Source organism: Myodes glareolus, chromosome 17, assembly GCF_982192425.1.
Source record: "Myodes glareolus chromosome 17, mMyoGla1.1, whole genome shotgun sequence".
NCBI lineage: Eukaryota > Metazoa > Chordata > Mammalia > Rodentia > Cricetidae > Myodes > Myodes glareolus.
This window is the reverse complement of record NC_142042.1, coordinates 65,391,133-65,408,111: the sequence shown is the minus strand read 5'-3', so window position 1 is coordinate 65,408,111 and position 16,979 is coordinate 65,391,133. Positions and strand designations below refer to the sequence as shown.

Sequence of the window (16,979 nt, the reverse complement as noted above, 5' to 3'; positions counted from 1 at the left end):
TACTAGCATGTTCAGTGGTGTGTGTTCAGGCAGGAAGCAAAGAGAGTCCCCTGGCTCCTACGTACCCACTAGCCCCGGTGACCTCTGTTGCCAGTCGGCAGCCCATAAATGCTGGGAGGCACCTGGCGTGGGCGAGGTTCTGTGCTCATGCAGAAATGAATAGGACCCAGTATTCACCAGTGAGCTCACCACAAGGCCAGGGTGAGGGAAAGCGAGTGCACAGTGGATATGTGCAAATAAGGAGCCGCTCAGGACAGAGGGAGGGCACCAGGAGTGCGGTGTATGTGCCAGGACAGGTAGAAATGAAGTCTAGCTGGGTTAGTGGAGCCCTTTCAAGTAGCCTTCAAAGGGTAGATGGGATCTCAGGAGAAGGAGACACACACGGGGGTGTGGGCAAATTCTGAGCAGGGCCATCAGCGAAGCCAAGGGCCTTGGTTTCACCACGTGTTTGTACACTTGTTCAGACAGTGAGGAATGGCAGGGAGGCTGGAAAGCAGTGGGTGTTAGCAAGAAGGGTGTTTCCCTGTGCACTTAGCACGCAGGGTGCTTCACTGTGCTCTTTACAGAAGAGACACCATGTAGTTTCTGAGGGAGAGGGATTTAATGTGAATAAAGTGAAGTCTCTGTGAGTGGCAGGACTTCGTTCACCGCGGGTTCCTCCCCAGGGTGGAGAGTTTTTACCTCTACCTAAAGTAGGTTGTGAAGGGAAGGGAGGCATCATGAGGAGTGGAGGAGGGGGACACTCAGGTGCCTTGGAGAGGAGGGGGGACACTGGGTGCCTTTGCAAAGACATAGAAGAGGACCCTAAGGACCCAGGACCCACTTTATCTGTGCTCTGCAGCTGGTTGCCACAGTGACCTCGAAACAGAGACCTGGGGGTCTGATTCTGCTCGCTCACAGGTTTCCGTGGGGTCACCATCCTCATCTCCCTCCGTGCTGCCTGGCGAGGGGCTCCACGCTGGCGCTTGTGGGTTGGGGTTTCCGGCTGCTGCTCTGGCCTTGGGGAGCAGGGTGTGCCTCTGAGTCACCACCTGGGCATCTGGGCCTGGAACCATGTGAGTCACCCAGCACAGGGGGAGCAGAGAGAGGGTGCCTGATGTCTGCAGGGGAAGAGAGCTGTGCCCACAGGAAGGGCGGTGCCCAAGTGGGGGGGGGTTGGGATAAAGAACAGAAGGGGGTCAGTCTTGAGGTCAGCTCTTTCCTGAAGACCCCTCCCTTGGGCCCAGTTGAAGGACACAGTGTCCTTCTCCATGTAGAAGACACATTGGGGGGTGGTGAGGGCCAGAGGAAGGCCATGGCTGGGTCCAGGCCCCTGTTTTCAGCTCTGGGTAGAGGAGTCATTCCCATTCTTTCACCTATCTGTAGAAGGAAGAAGAGGAAGTTCATGTCTCCTTTTTTTTCCCTCTTTTGCATCCTACACAGACTGCTGCTCACTGCATCTGGGTCTGGTACAGAACAATCGCCTTTGCTCATTTTGAAGTAGTTTAAACAAACCCGGCTGCCCCACTCTCTCTTTAAGAGGGATTCTGGTGTCAGGCTTTTAAAACAAAACAAAACAAACAACAAAAGATTTCTTAGACCTCCTGACATCCTCCTCTAGATGTCTCCAGCTGCTCTTTTGAACCCCAGCTTTCTAGGGTGCCTGGACAGCTTCTCTCCGTCTCTTTCTATCTCTCTCTCTCTTACACACACACACACACACACACACACACACCCCACATACCACACACCACACATGTCCATGAGCACAGGCTGTGAAGTTCCCACCCACCCTGTGTCCCCGCATCTTCTGACACAGGAGGAAACTGTGACTCACAGGCATAATATGAGAACCAGGCTTGGAATGAGTCTCTAGGCCCCAGAACAAAAGCTGCCTCCCCTCTTCCCTAACCAGGCTCCCCTTTCCTACAATGCCTTTGTTTCCATGTTGAGGCCCAGATGGGCTCAGGGATGCCCTTAGCTGGGCCTGGAGGCTTCTCCAGCTGGTGCTGAGGCCGGTGCTATCTGAGAGGGATGGGCCAAGAGGAAGTGTGTGGGGTGGCAGGAGGCCAGATTTTATCAAGATCAGGTTGGGACAGGTTCTGTTTCCCAAAAATGACAAATTGGAGGCCAGTAGGGTTCGCATATAAATCCCTACCCTGAGTGTCTTGGCCGCTGTATTCCCTCCTGGGTCTCTCCACTACCTGGTCTGGTGAGTACCTCTGTCCTGCAGAGGACCTGGGTTTCCATCTTTGTTCCACTATCTCAATTCTTGTTCTTGTAGTTTTCTCTGACTTCCTAGTGGGACTTCCCATTTGAAGAGACCCTCTGTGAAGTTTTGGATGGAAGGATCGTCCCCAGAATCCCCTGTGAGGGTTTAGGTTACTCTGTGGCCTGTTCTCCCGTCTCTGGGTCTGAGGTCTCTGTTTCTTAGTTTAGATACGTCTGTCTAGGGCCTCACTTTTGGGGTTTAGGCCTAGGAGTAGACCCTGGATATGTGGGGGTGGAGGCAGATGCCACTGCTATGGAGTGTATCTGAAATCCCCCACTCAGGAGACTGAGGTAGGAGAGTCATGAGGTCAGGGTCTGACTGGGCTGCACAGTGAGATGTCGCAAAAGCAGTCAATACTGAAATCTATTAGGAATAAGAAGCCAGAGACAGAGTCTCAGTGCTTAGCCTGCCTGGGTCCCGTGCCTTGTGTAGCGGCAGAGCCTCGCCCAAGGCTGCTTCCAATGCTGTTCTAAGTGGGTGAGGGTGGGGCTTGCGGAGGCAGTTCCCTGCCTCCAGCACTGGCTCCTCTGGCTTACCCTGGAACCCACCCAATATTCTTAGAGGGATTTGGAAAAGTGACCTCTGAACTCTGACCTCATCTCTTCAGTTTCCAGCCCGATCCCAAGATACTGGGCATTTAATATTTTTTAGTTCTAACCCCAACAGAATCCTTCTTGATGTTGTCTCCATCCTGCTACCTGCCTGCAAAGAACCGGCATGTGCAGCACAGCTCTCAGCCTGTCACGCTAGGAGGGTCCCTGTGGGAAGGATGGCAGAGACTCTGACTTCAGGAGACTAGAGTCTGTGAAAGCTTTGACCCCTGCATGGGGCCTCATAGTCTTGGACTGTTCCCATGGCTGCTGCCAAGCAATCCCGGGAGCCCATGGACACATTTATGCTCTACATTCCTGGCACAGACAGGAGTCAAATTGAGCTTCTAGACACCCTGCAGCCTCCTCTCATCCCCCTCTCTGCCTCCCATAGACACTGGAGTAGGCAGGCCTCCCCAAAGAAGTGTGTCTCTAGAATACGAGGCTCTGCTTCAGGTGACTCCAGACCACAGGAGAGGTTTAACATTTGAGAGCAGTGTGAAGTGGCTGTGTGAACCCTGCTCCTTAGGCAGGCCACCTCCAGGGCAGGATGCAGGCACTGCCTTGCCATTCCGAGAGGGTAAGCTTAGTGGAGCAGAAGCAAACCTTGTAGACTGGACGTGAGGCCCCAAGTTCCTCGACGGTGTTCTTTTGTGTCTCTAGCTTCAAGATGTCCAGTCCTCTGGAAGAGGCTCTGGCTGTGATGGTCTCCACCTTCCACAAGTACTCCGGTCAAGAGGGTGACAAGTTCAAACTCAGCAAGGGGGAGATGAAGGAGCTTTTGCATAAGGAACTGCCGAGCTTTGTGGGGGTAAGTGAGGCAGGCCAGGAGGGGAGCTGAGGGGGGAGGCGGGGAGCGGGAGGTGGGCACACAGGGTAAATCTTTTCCCATTTTCATGCTCAAGGGGCCTCCTGGTGCTAGTGCCGGGGTGGGGCTGAGGATCTCCCCATCAGCTTCCACTCCCTGGACCTGGGCTGGCAGTTAGGTCTGTGTGTGAGTGGACTTACCAATGGCTAGCCCCTTCGGTATTCCTGAGCACACTGCTGTGGGGGGCTTCAGAGTCCATTGGTAGAATCTTGTTGTTTGCTAGTTGAATAGTCCCAAACTAGAGACAGGAGGCAGCTGACCCAGGGTCACACAGGGATATAACTAGGGCATTAGTTTCTCCTTTTATTTTACACATTTGTGTGGTAGCCAAGAAAGAGTACAGAAAGAATGGATTCCAGCTAAGACTTGCACCCTGGGGCATTTGGCGACAAGGTGCAGCTAGGTCTCAATTTGCTTCTTGACTTGTACAGACTAATGGGTGATCCTAGAGAGTCAGGTCTCAGTCCTTAATATGAGGCAGGACTTACTTTTTTTTTTTTGCTTCATTTCGGGTTAATTCTTTCCCATTGTTTTGGCTGGTATTAAAAAGTTCATCTTTTAATACTTTTTTTTTTTTTTCCAAGAGAGGGTTTCTCTGTAGCTTTGGAGCCTGTCCTGGAACTAGCTCTTGTAGACCAGGCTGGCCTTGAACTCACAGAAATCTGCCTGCCTCTGCCTCCGGAGTGCTGGGATTGAAGGTGTTACCACCACCGCCCTGCAATGCTGGAGACTCTTAACATCATAATCTATCTCTCCTTCCTCACCGGGCCTTCTTGGTACCTCATAGGCGTCTCCTGCCCACCGTGCACATGGTTGCCCAGTGGGGAGGGGACGCTGGATACTAATGTAAAGGGGGAGGTTTTGGCTGTGGATCCGGCAGGAGCTGGGTGATAACTCCACTCCCTGCCACGTTCAGGAGAAGGTGGATGAGGAGGGACTGAAGAAGCTGATGGGCGACCTTGATGAGGACAGCGACCAGCAGGTGGATTTCCAGGAGTACGCCGTGTTTCTGGCACTGGTCACCATCATGTGCAACGACTTCTTCCAGGGGTCCCCAGCCCGGCCCTGAAGCAGAGCGCTCCACAGCCTGCCGTGTGTCTCCGGAGCCCATAGGACTCTCTCTCTCTCTTTCTCTCTCTTGTTTAATTTTGTACTAAATAAACTTTTGTTTGTTTATTTGTGGACAACATCGTAATGACTCAGTGACACTCTGTGCTCTGGGTGGATCAGTTAAAGGGCTGAAGACAGAAAGAAGTGCTCTGGTTTCCGACACCTTCTGTTGTCCAACTCTCCTGAGGACGAGGGGTCTACTCTTTGGGAGTTCACAAAATGAGATTTGGGGAATTGAGGTATGCTGGTAATGTTTTATTTTGCTAAGAAAGATATTTTAAAAGGCAGGTTGGGCATGGTAGTATAACCTTTAATCCCAACACTCAGGAGGCAGGGCCAGAGGGCAGAGGCAGGGCAGGGACATGGGGGAGGGGACAGAGGCAGGGCCAGAGGCAAGGACAGTGGGCAGGGGCAGGGGCAGCAGGTCTCCAGAGTTTGAGGCCAACCTGGTCTACATAGTAAGGCCCTGCCTCAAAACAACAAAACAAAAACAAAGCACACAAAACCCCCACTAACTACAAAAAGACAAATACCACCTACAACAACAATCATTTCACCTCCTTACCCAGTTTCAATAGAGAAGGGTGGATACAAACTCAGAATATAGCACAGCCCTTAACATTTGGGACTGAAGGGTGAGTGGTCCCAAGAGTGGCTCAGGGAGCAGCGCTGGCTCCTTGTCAGATCCCAGGCCCGGGGCCGGGTTCTCATTGTCAGAAAGCTTCATTATCCTACCCACGTTCAAGTTGGGTAGCTCAGTTCTGAGTTCTCTCTCTCCCTGTTGAACTCTGCTAAAACCTCTTAGGAGCCAGCTCAAGGCAGGAATTCTTATTTTCTGCCATTTCCACTAAAACTGTAACCTAAGCTGCTATACATTCTGCATCCTATGGCAGGCACATCAGGTGATAGTCGAGCACATGGATGACCAGCTTTCCAGCCTATAAAATTAGGCCCTAGAGTTCACTCCTTCTTATCTCCGTCCAATTTTATCTTTTAATTTACTTTTAATTTAATTGAAAGGTTTTGATAGCTACTGGATTTTGTACCAGTCACACAAGCATTCGGAAGTTACGGAAGGCCCACTCTGTGATGACTTAACTAAACTGGCATTTGAACATTAGACGTCTTGGTGGACAGTTCAAGTTTGGTTCAGTGACTCAGATGTCCTCCTAGTTACCTGTTGCTGTAGAATGAACCACTCTGAGGCATGGTAGGTGAAAACATACATTTATATCTCTCATGGTTCTGTGGGAAGGCTGGAAATGGTTGGGGTGTCTCGGGCAGTTGCAGGTGGAAGTTGGGGCTACCATCCCTCAAGGGGCTCGCTCAGCGTGCTTTGCACTTGGTGTTAGCTGTGTGGCTGGAGCTCAGACAGAACCATCAGTGTGCTGCTAGGTTCATGTCAATTTGACACAAAGCGCAGTCATCTGAGAGGAGGAAATCTCGACTGAGAAAAAGATCCGGCTGTGGGCAAGCCTATTTTCTTAGTTAGTGATTGATGGGGAGGGCCAAACCCATTGTAGGAAGGGCCATTCCTGGGCTGGTAGTCTAGGGTTCTATAAGAAAGCCATCTGAGCAAGTCATGAGGATCAAGGCGTGTGGAGGGAGGCAGTAAGCGGCTCCCCTCCATGGCCTCTGCATCAGTTCCTGCCTCCAGGATCCCACTCTGTTTGAGTTCCTGTCCTGACTTCAGTGCTGGACCACAGAGCACAGATGTAAGCACAACAAACTCTTTCTTCCCCACCTGCAGTTCATTGTGGTGTTTGTCACAGCAACAGAAAACCTAACTAAGACAATCAGTTTACTGGATCCCTCTCTTGACACTCTGGCAGGGTCTCAAGAAAGTGGGCTTCTCTCTTTTTATTACCATGAAAAGAGACCACTTGTTCCAGAGGGGGCCCTGTCTCCCGGCCCTAGGTAAGCAGAGAGGACAGAGCTGTCTGTCACATGGCCTCTCACCTGCTCCTTCCTCTTCTTCAGAACTCTGTCTGATCTACTCTGCAGGAGGGCCCCACACATCAGAGTTTCCCAGGGAAGAAGAAAACAGCCAGGAGAGCATCACCTTTATGTGTTATAATTATTATCCATCCCCTCTTTTCATTAAAAAAAAAAGCCAACTTTTCTTCTCTTTCAAGGTGTCAGCGAGGAGTAGCCATATTACATTGCTGAGCCCCAAAAGATGTAGGCAAAGCCCTGTAGAGAGAGGTCACTACTGCCATGTTAATAAGGCAAAGGTTCTGGAGGATCCTGGAGGACAGAGCTTTTCCGGTCTCATCTTCACTCTGTTGTCCACCTAGAGCATGGACACTGAGCCCTGGAGGCATAGCAGCCATGTTGTGACCAGGAACCACAAACATAGTGTAGGGGATGATGTGCTGTAGGTTTAAAGAAAAAACACAAGGAAAGGACATTCCCTGGGCCCTCAACCCGACCCCAAACTCCCTCAGCAGACTTGTTACGTAAAGTGATTGAAGTCAGACAAGTTTTCTGCAATTTACTGCTGAGTAAAGTACAGATTAGTAAAGAATTTGACATTGTGCAAATATCTGTGTGTGCGAACATGTGTGCATGCATGTGTGTGTGAGAGCGATGAGGGTGTTGGCTATGCTATGGCCTACATGTGGAGATAAGACGGCAGCTCCTTCATGCGTGTTCCTCCTGAAGCTGAGTCAATCTTAATGATTTGTGTGTTGAATGAAATGCAGCAGAAACGATGCCCTGGGAATTCTGAAACGCATCTTAGGAACCTTTCAGCTTGCAATGGAGGCTCTTTCAGTGCTCAGGCTGAGATAGGTCAGAATGTGCCGGAAGCTAGGGGCCATGCTCTGAGAAGCCCAAGCTACGTGGGGAGACCGTAAGTTGGATCTTTCTTCCCTGGGGAACTCTGATGTGTGTGGGCCACTTGCAGAGTAGATCAGACAGAGTGCTGAAGAGAAAGAAGGAGCCAGTGAGAGGCCATAGGACAGCCACTTGCTCTCAGCACTGTGCCCTCTCAACACACCTAGGGCTGGGAGGCAAGGCCAGGCAGGTCCTCTGGAAGAAATGGTCTCTTTCCATGGCAATAAAAAGAGAGAAGCCCACTTTCCTGACAGCCTGTTGGAGAGGAATCTGGTAAGTATGGGTCAGGGAGTCATGATGCCAGTAATTAACATCCTAGGGCAGTTCTCAAAGCTCCTTGCAAGCACACTGTCATTTCGGCCTCATGGTAACCCAAAAGGGGCTATTATTAAACCTTTTTACAGATGGGAAAGCGGAGGGGGCAGCTTCAGCCATTTGTGGAGCGCTGCCTCTGACGAGGTGCTTGGCCCACTCATACACCAGCTGTTTAATCCTCCCTGTGCCTGCACCTCACAGATGGGGAAACAGAGACGGGGGATGTTAAGGCCAGTGTCTGGCCTTGACCCATATCTGTTAGAAAACTCCTCATCCCTCTGGGGCCCTGGGCTGGTAGACTGGGCCTCTTTCCTCTTTCTGAAGTCATCTCCAGAACTTTAGACTTTGTGTGACCTGGAGGGAACCTGGCTGAATATGGTTCAGATGTACCTGGCACATCAGCCCAAGTCGCAGGAAGATGGGGTCTCCTTGCAGGGGGTTGGCTCTGTGAACTCAGATTTCTTTTGGTGCTACATAGAAGTGGGCTCCTCAGTTTTGGATTTGGACAGTCAGTTAGGCAAGACCAGACTTATCTTGCTGCCTCTGAGGTTTCCCCCACTTGGAGAGGTTACAAAGTGGCTAACCATTCCATTTGGTATTTGACAAAATAACTGACATCAGACTGCTGAATCCAAACGAACAAGCTTCCCCCTTCTTTGTGCTGAGGGAGAGGAGGGTCTGGACATCACTTGTTGTCAAGGATCTGTGGCCGGATCTCCCCCGTTCCTCCTGGAACTGCTGCTGGGAGGAGGATTGTAGCAACCACCCTTCCGGTGAGCCCACCATTTTATGGTGCGGCTCAGAGAGCGCTCTGGTGCTCTGTGGAAAGGGAGACTGAGGCCAGCGTGAGTTAGTTACCAAACCCAAGATGACTGCTCACTCAGCTACTCAGAATGGAGTCCAGGGAACAAGACAAGTAAAAAGATCTAATCCAGAAACCCAGGAAAACGGGAATATGGTAAGATAGACATCCCCTTAACCCAGCAGTCAATGTCTTTCTACCTTAAACGAAGGGAAAGACGAGGGTCTTAGACTAGGGATGGCTCGAGACTTCCCTGTGCCTTTCCTGTGATCTGGAATAGGACATTGAGAAATGAGGTTGATACATGTGCGGTCGGTCACACGGCAGTGATGTGGCTGTGATCTTGAAAACGTCTTAGTTACTCTTATCTCGGTGTCTTTAGCCTTGAATGGGGGAGGAGAGGGGCTGGGGTAAGTTGCTCTTGTCCTGGGAGTCCAGACAATCTTTAAATGACTAATGTGTCTACGTGTAGAGTTCAGCAGAATCTGACCCAGAGGTTAAGGTAGCAAAGGAAACAAGCGCAGATGGCGGAAAGTTCCTAGTTTTTTTTCACCCTTATTTATTTATTTGTGACAAGGTATTGCTATGAGACCTAGGCTGGGCTCAAACTTTCAGCCATCATCCTGCCTCAGCCTTCTAAGAGTACAGACACGCAGTGCCAAGTTTGATTTCATCTTGTTTTAGTTATGGGTTAGATATTCTTGTGGGCCAGAGGGGCAGTGGTTACAGTAAAGTGGCTTTCAAGTCAGTGCTTGACTAATACTCTAGGTAATCTGTTTTGTTTTGTTTTATTTCTGAGGCAGGGTTTCTCTGTGTATCCCTGGCTGTTCCAGAACTAGACCAGGTTGGTCTCAAACTCACAGAGATCCGCCTGCCTCTGCCTCCTGAGTGCTGGGATTAAAGACATGCACCACTACTGTCCAGCACCAAGGTGGCTTTTATCATTTTAAGTCAAACATCAGAGACGTCAGTTGAGCTAGGAGACTTGCTCAGCTCATCACCGCCAACGCTACTGATTTTCTGAGTCAACTAAGAGCAAGCGAAGCTTGAATCAGGGGGCTCCACACTTAAGAGCATCTACTGTTTGTGCAGAGGAAACAGGGTTGGTTCTCAGCCCCCACATAGCACTCAGTTATGGGTTCTGGGTCAATGCAGTGAACTGGTACCCCACTCCACAGCTCCCACATGGGTCACCTGATCGCTCTACCAGTTCACTGTTCTCATCTGTGCAGCAAGCAGCAGGTCTAACCTCTGCAGGTTCTTCTTGGTCCCAGTTTAGATTTTCCTCCCATTCCCCAGCTCCAATTCCATAGCTTTGACTCTGGCTCCGGATTTTTCCCTGGCCCCAGAGCTGGTCCCAGTAATCGGATACCCCTTCCCATATGTTCTTCCTACTTGGCTCAGAAGATCAAAGAGGAGGTGGATTGTTTTGGTCAAGTTCATTTAACCTTACGGGGCTGTTGGATTTGGGTGATCACTCAGGCCCTAGGGCTCAGGCCCCTTTGCCAGAAGTAAATAGGATGTCCAGATTCTTTGGAGTCTCTAGCTTATTTTTCCTTGGGGTGCAGGACCAGACACTGCCCTTTAGAGGGGTGATTGTTTTCCAGGGATCTTCAGGCGATGGTGGTGATAGCAAGGAGACAGAAGGGGAGCCAGGGAGAGTCAGGGTTTCATCTTGTAAGAAGCTCCGCCAGATCGGCTAACATCTGCTGTCACCCTTCACACACCATCTCGCTGAGCCTTTGAGGCAATGCTTCTCAGCAGTGAATTTCTTGCATTTCTCTGCGGTCAGCTCACCTGTCCTCGGGGAGCTATGTAAGGTAAGGAGCCCTGGTACAAGGTTCAGCCTGAGGGAGGAGATGAAGCATGTGAACAGGAGAGAGTGGGAAGGAAGGAGGGTGGCTCTAGTCCGGGCCCTGGAACTGGGGTCCACTGCTGAGCACTGGGGGTCACTGCAGAAAAGGGGTTCCGGGTAGACGCTGGAAAATTTCCAGTAGGGCAGGAAGATTCCATGCACTTTAGGAAGGTTTTGGGAACCAAGGGAAGAGAATTTAGAGTCCTGACCTCCTTTGTGGAGGCAGAAGCTGAGTAAGATGGCCTAGTGGGGAAAGACCCGTCCCTACTCCCTCCATCAAGGGAACTCAGGGTGTTTCTGTTGAGTTAGACTTGGGGGCCAGAGCTTTTGCATGGCCTCAGTAACAGCTAGTAACACAATGTGTTTCACAATGTCCTTCTTTCCTTCCTCCTTCCCTCCCCCCTTCCTTTTTTTTTTTTTTTTTTTGTCTCACTGTGTAGCTGTGACTGGCCTGAAACTTGCTGTGTAGACTAGGCTGGGCTTGGGCTCCCGAATATCGGCTTGCCTCTCCCGTTCAAGCACTGGGATGAAAGACATGTTCCACCATATAAGCCAACACTTGGATTCTCCGGGTAAGAACCTTCCAAACCCTCTTTGGAGGTAAGAAAACTAAATCTCTAACAAGGTGAAGGGAAAAACATGTTGAAGTCAGCTGATGAGGAGGGGCGGGGTTTTAAGTGGAGGGGCGGGGTTTGAGTGAAGGCCCAATTAAGTGTTCTTTCCATGTTTCTGCGCCAACCCCAACCCCACATCTCCACCAAAACAAGTTTCTTCTCCCAGCTCTCCTCTGCCTCCCGTGGACACAGATGTAGTGTTCCTAGGACCCGTGACTGTGCCCAGAAACGTGAAGGGCTGTTGGATAAGAAAGGGGACTCAGAAGCTAGGCTGCGGGACTCTTCCATCTTATTAAACATTCATTTGTTATTGTCTGTTTCTCCCACTAGGTTGTCATCTCCCTTGAGAGGAACTGTGCCTGCTTTGTTTATATTATATCCCGGATGCCTGGTATCAGCGCTCTAATTACTTGTATGTACAGTGAACCTGCCACCCACTAGTTATATGACCCTGGGCCAGTCACTGCCTCTCTGCGTTAATATTTACCAAGCCCTCACGATATTTTAGTAACATTTATTCTGTGAGCCTTGCTGTGCTGGCTGAACCCCACAACAACCCTATGAGATGGTTACTATTTTTATTTCTATCAGTGAGTAAAATCAGATCCCAAGAGCAGAGGTGACACGCTTAAGGTGGCTGGTAGCAGGTGGGAGTAAGTCATTGACCTAGAAGCAAATTAATTGCTGGTCCACTCTGTCCCCTCCTTCTGCTGCGGTGTGACCATCTCTGTCCTCTGCCCTAAACTCCTCATAACTTCTTGCCAATAAAACACGATTAATCACAGTTCTTCCTTCTGCGCAATTGCTCACTCCCGTCACGGCAGGCAACCTCCAGAAGGATGTGGTGGCCCAGGCAAAGCTGGGTGCTGGGCCTATGATGAGGTCAAGGGCTCTCAGACTGGCTGTACAGGCATGAGGGCTTTGTCACTGGCCGGGAAGCCAGGCTCCTCTTCTCCTCCCCATACGCTTCTGGGTGTTGGAAACTTAGGGGTAGGGAGAGAACAGAGAAGCAACAGGAGAGGAATTCCGTGTCTAGGAAATGGCGGTCTCTGCCTGTGTCAGCTAAAAATGGCAGGAAATGCTGGACAGAGTTAAAACGATCCTTTACAAAACATGAAAGAACTGAAAGGCATTAAGAAAAAACCTGGACCAGACATGGCGTCGCACGCTTTTGATACCAGCACCCAGGAGGCAGAGACAGGCGGATCTCTGTGAGTTTGAGCCAGCCTGGTCTACATAGTAGCTCTAGGGTAGCCAGGGCTATGTAGAACTACTCTGCCTCATAAAACAAAACAAAACAAAAAGCCCTATTGTGTCTAGAGAGACGGCTCAATTGTTAAGAGCACTAGCTGTTTGGTCAAGGACTCAGCTTTGGTCTCCAGCACCCACCCATCTCCCTCTTCTGACCTCCTTGGAAGAAGGCACATGTTATATAGAGATATGGGTACTTACACATAAGAGCCCTGGCTGTTCTTCCAGAGGTTCCGAGTTCGACTCCCGGCACCCACATGGCAGCTCACAACCGTCTGTACCTCCAGTTTCAGAGGACTCGTCACCCGCCCCCCCACAGACACACATGAAGCTGAAACACCAATGAGCATAAAATAAATAAATAAATAAATAAATTTAAAAAGTTTCAAAATTAAAACAAGAAGAAAGAAAGGAACCCCATCAGAGTTCTAAAGTGACGGCTGGAGAGACGGCTGAGCTAAGAGTGTGTATTGCTCTTGTGGAGGGCTAGGGCTTGTCCCCAGCACTCACATGAGGTGGCTCATGTGACCTGTGACCCCATCTCCACGGGGACATTGTGGGCACCTGCACTAAGGTGCACAACACGCATGCACAGACACAGAAGTAAAAATAAAAATAAATCTTTAAAAAATAACAAGAAAACAAACGAACAAACAAAACCTTCTTAAAAAAAAGCACAAGTGATGGCAAAATCTGCGAAGCTGAGCACGGAACCCCGAGGGCTCTAGCCAGGACGGTCTGGGGGACTCAGGGCTCACAGAAGAGGGGACACAAGTAGAGAGGTGATGCTGAACCCCAACGGGCAATACTCTTTTTTTAGGGGGGGATTCAAGACAGGGTTTCTCAGTAGTCTGGGAGCCTGTCCTGAAACTCGCTCTGTAGGCCAGGCTGGCCTTGAACTCACAGAGATCCACCTACCTCTGCCTCCCGAGTGATGGAATTAAAGGTGTGCACCACCATCATCCGTCCAAGGGGCAATACTCTTAAGCTAAAGGACAAATGAATGCTCTACCCCCAGGACTACTGGAAAAGCTGCCCCAGTGCTGAGCAGAGCAGCAGACCAGGAAAGCAGCCTCCTCAGGAGCTGGGGACATGCCAGCTCTCACAGGATTCTGCAGCCCACACTCGTCCACAGCACTGGGAGTAGAGAGACAAGAAAGTCCAAGCCCTGCCAGCTGGAGGCTCCCTAGGAGGAGTACCCTTCCTCCTGGGTCTCAAAAATACCTCACAACAATTTCCTCCAGTGAAATAAGCAATTCACAGCCAAAAGCCACCAAACATTCAGTGATCTGGAGGCTGGGCCATGTCCTTAGATGTCTCACCTGTAAGTAGGGGCCTGAGCCAGGTGTTCTCAAGGTCTCCCCTATACAGGGACTCTGGATGTCCAACCTAAGAGAATCAAGGTGTGTTTCCATTTTGTATTCTGGGTCTCTTGATGACCAAGAGCTCAGGAGAGGGATGTGTGTGGCTGGAAAATGCCACCAGGAAGCTGCTGCCAGTTCTCAGCTTTGGGGAAGGGCAGAGGGGGATGAGCTGGGAGTGGTGCCTGAGACTCGGACCGGGCCTTTGATGTCTGCGTTGCTAGGTGGGCGGTGGGCCTGTAATAGAGGCTACTGAGGGAAGAAGGTAGGAGACCCTGGGGGCAGCTTCAGGGCTGACCTACTTGGGTCCCTATAATTGCTCCCTTCATCTCTACAGGCTACAAATAGGGACACCCAGTTGTTAGGCTCCCACAGCTGAATCGCCAGCAGCAGCGGTGAGTGTGGCTGCTCGGGACTACCTTGGGCTGGGTGTTGGGGTAGCTCAGGAACCCCTCAGCAGATGCTCTGTTCCTGGTTTCAGGGTCCGGGTATGGGAGCAGAAAGGTTGCATTAGCAGGTGTCGGGGTGAGGGAAGTCGGATATGGCGGACTCAGAGGTTCCCTTGAACACTAAGGGGCCGATAGGAAGTTTGGCCTGGCCCAGGGAGTGTGCCCAGCCATGATTTCGTGCTGATGTGGGGACAGTGGGCATCTACGGTTCTGGAGCAGCCCTTAGTGAGCTCCTTGCTGCTTTGCTTCATTCTTGGGGATGAGTTGGGACAGGCCAGGGCTGCCAGTGAGGAGAGGATTCCTGTGAGTCTTCAAGCTTCTGAAATAGCAACTGAAGTGGCGCCAGGCAGGCTGGGGGAGCTCAGAAGGGCTCTGAGGTGCTGAGCTCCTGGGACCACGGCCTTTTCCTCTCTTGGGAACGTGGATCCTTGTTTCAGTCCTGGGCTGTCACAAAGAAGTCGACCTCAGCAATGCTTGCCACTTCAGCTCCCACCCCTCTCCCTCCTTGTGGACCATTTGCTCCCCTCAGAGGGAACTCCCCAAGAAGAGTCTTGGCTCTGGCTGCCCTGTGTTACAGGACGCTAGTCCCCTGGGGGAGTCAAGAGTGAGTCATTGGGCTCACATGGAAACAACTCTATGGCTTCCCTGCCTGCCCAGGGTTTGCCTAGACTGGATGGGCAGTGGAGGGGGACAACAGAAATGGGGTGGGCAAGGGCTTTAGGAAGCGCTTTCTGTCCATCAGAGTGGGGAGGACTCTTCTCAAAGCCTTCTGTCTTAAGACCCCGCCCCTGCCAGGGGAAGGGAGGGCGGCTAGACAATAGGGCATATCATAGACGAGTCGATCTGTGAGCCTATGGACTCCGCAGACCCCCGGTTCACGTTCCTGACTAGGCCTGTAAGGCTGCATTCACCTACTTTACAGGAAAAGACAGCTGAGCCCAGAGAGAAACAGTTCACCCAGGGCTGCAGAGTGAGCAAGAGGATGAGGGTTCCCAGCTGCAGCTTCTTTGGGTCAGGGAAGGAGGCATAGCGAGGTGGTAGGGGATCCTCTTAAGATCACATCCCTGCTGGCACTAGCCTGCTGGCACTAGCCTCACCAGGGCAAAGAAGCACTGGGCAGGGCTTCCTGAGCATGCTCTTCCAGGATGAACTCCAGGTCCCCAGGGGGCAGAGACTTCTAGGACCAGGGGCTGCATCATGTGCAATGGTGTCCAATGGGAGACAGAGTTCCCAGGAGTTGGGGAGAGAAAGGACTGGAAGGAATCAGAGTCCTTAGGGAGACCCACAGTGAGGGGTGCAGGTGATGTGGTGGGATATTCTGCTCCTGAGGAACTTATGGTAATGTTGGGGAAACGAAACTTCTGTCCAGACAAACCACAACAGGCACAATAGGGAGGTGAATCAGTGTGTGTGCGCGCGTGCACGTGTGTGTGTGTGTGTGGTGTGGTGTGTGCATGTGCGTGTGCATATGTATGCATGTGCGTGTGCATGTGTGTGCATGTGTGCGTGTGCATGTGTGTGAGTGTATATGTGTGGTATGTGTGCATGCGTGTGTGTGTGTGCATGTAAGTAGTTGTTAAGGAGGGCTGCTCAGAGGAAGGGGAACTTCAGCATGGTGGAGACTGACAGGTCTGGAATTAGCTCTCAGGAAACACTGAGGGAGAAGCCTGGCCTGGCTCTCCTTGTGAGTCACACCCTCTTCTTGTGACAGTGAGGATGACCCGGCCCCTGGAGCAGGCAGTAGCTGCCATTGTGTGCACCTTCCAGGAGTATGCTGGGCGCTGCGGGGACAAGCACAAGATCTGCCAGTCCGAGCTCAAGGAGCTGCTGCAGAAGGAGCTGCCCACTTGGACCCCGGTGAGCACCCTCGAACCTCTTCCCCCCAGTGGAAGGTACCACTGGGACTCTGCAAAGACCGGCCTGGGGTCAAACACCAACATAGGGCAGCAAGAGGCAGAGACCGGACTGTAGGGAGGGGACATAAGGAAGTGAGCTGACAAGGCTGCCTGAGCCTTAGCAAAGCAGGCGAGGTTGGCCCCCGGAGGGTGTGGGTTGGAGTGGGAGAGGCCCACCCTTTGGAGGGGAGGGGTGTGGGAATTTGCCTATGCTCCTCACTTCCTGATCACCCCTTCTCATCTTGCACAGAGTGAGTTCCGGGAGTGTGACTACAATAAGTTCATGAGCCTTCTGGATACCAACAAGGACTGTGAGGTGGACTTCAGCGAGTACGTGCGCTCGCTTGCCAGCCTCTGTCTGTACTGCCACGAGTACTTCAAAGACTGTCCCCCCGAGCCTCCCTGCCCCCAGTAGCCCCTGATCCGGTGCTCCATTGCTGTCCCTGAGAACACTTGCCAGGTCCCTGTTGTGCTAACCCTGGCTACTCAGGAGCTTTAGCAGCTTTCCTAGGGATGTCAAGGTAGTGAGGGGTGGAGCAGTAGCCACCCTGTGCTTCCCTTCGTGGAAGGGACAACGTCCATGCTCACACTTTGGAGGCTCAGTCATGTGCGCACAATTGGGACTGCTGTGGCAGGGGCCTGTTCAGCTCCTAATAAAGAAATGTCAGCTTGGTTTGGTTTGCTTCTTTTGATGGGACACCTTGGACTTTGGGACCCGGGACCTTGGGAATCTTTATTCCTCTATGTTCCTTAACACTGGAGGAAGGAGGCTGAAGGCAG

General features: G+C 51.5%; 2 protein-coding genes and 1 long non-coding RNA gene across 3 annotated transcripts; all 3 read left to right on the top strand.

Moving 5' to 3' along the window:
• The first annotated feature begins 2,034 nt into the window (after positions 1-2,034).
• S100a2 (S100 calcium binding protein A2) lies at positions 2,035-4,898 on the top strand. Its single transcript, XM_048456972.3, has 3 exons — positions 2,035-2,191; positions 3,505-3,652; positions 4,626-4,898. Exons 2-3 carry the CDS (start codon positions 3,512-3,514, stop codon positions 4,776-4,778), a joined length of 294 nt encoding a protein of 97 aa, XP_048312929.3. The 5' UTR covers positions 2,035-2,191; positions 3,505-3,511; the 3' UTR covers positions 4,779-4,898.
• Positions 4,899-5,439: 541 nt separating this feature from the next.
• LOC125414840 (uncharacterized) lies at positions 5,440-12,027 on the top strand. The gene is made up of 4 exons (XR_014997771.2): positions 5,440-6,029; positions 10,382-10,594; positions 11,070-11,201; positions 11,574-12,027. It is a non-coding gene; the product is annotated as an uncharacterized LOC125414840 (long non-coding RNA).
• Positions 12,028-14,118: 2,091 nt separating this feature from the next.
• S100a3 (S100 calcium binding protein A3) lies at positions 14,119-16,872 on the top strand. The gene is made up of 3 exons (XM_048456984.3): positions 14,119-14,250; positions 16,016-16,161; positions 16,450-16,872. Exons 2-3 carry the CDS (start codon positions 16,021-16,023, stop codon positions 16,612-16,614), a joined length of 306 nt encoding a protein of 101 aa, XP_048312941.1. The 5' UTR covers positions 14,119-14,250; positions 16,016-16,020; the 3' UTR covers positions 16,615-16,872.
• The last annotated feature ends 107 nt before the right edge of the window (positions 16,873-16,979 follow it).

Excerpts from the sequence above, each read along its gene's own strand:
- S100a2 (XM_048456972.3), top strand. The coding sequence starts at position 3,512 with ATGTCCAGTCCTCTGGAAGAGGCTCTGGCTGTGATGGTCTCCACCTTC. Across the intron at positions 3,653-4,625 it reads AACTGCCGAGCTTTGTGGGG|GAGAAGGTGGATGAGGAGGG; the intron begins GTAAGTGAGGCA and ends TGCCACGTTCAG.
- S100a3 (XM_048456984.3), top strand. The coding sequence starts at position 16,021 with ATGACCCGGCCCCTGGAGCAGGCAGTAGCTGCCATTGTGTGCACCTTC. Across the intron at positions 16,162-16,449 it reads AGCTGCCCACTTGGACCCCG|AGTGAGTTCCGGGAGTGTGA; the intron begins GTGAGCACCCTC and ends CATCTTGCACAG.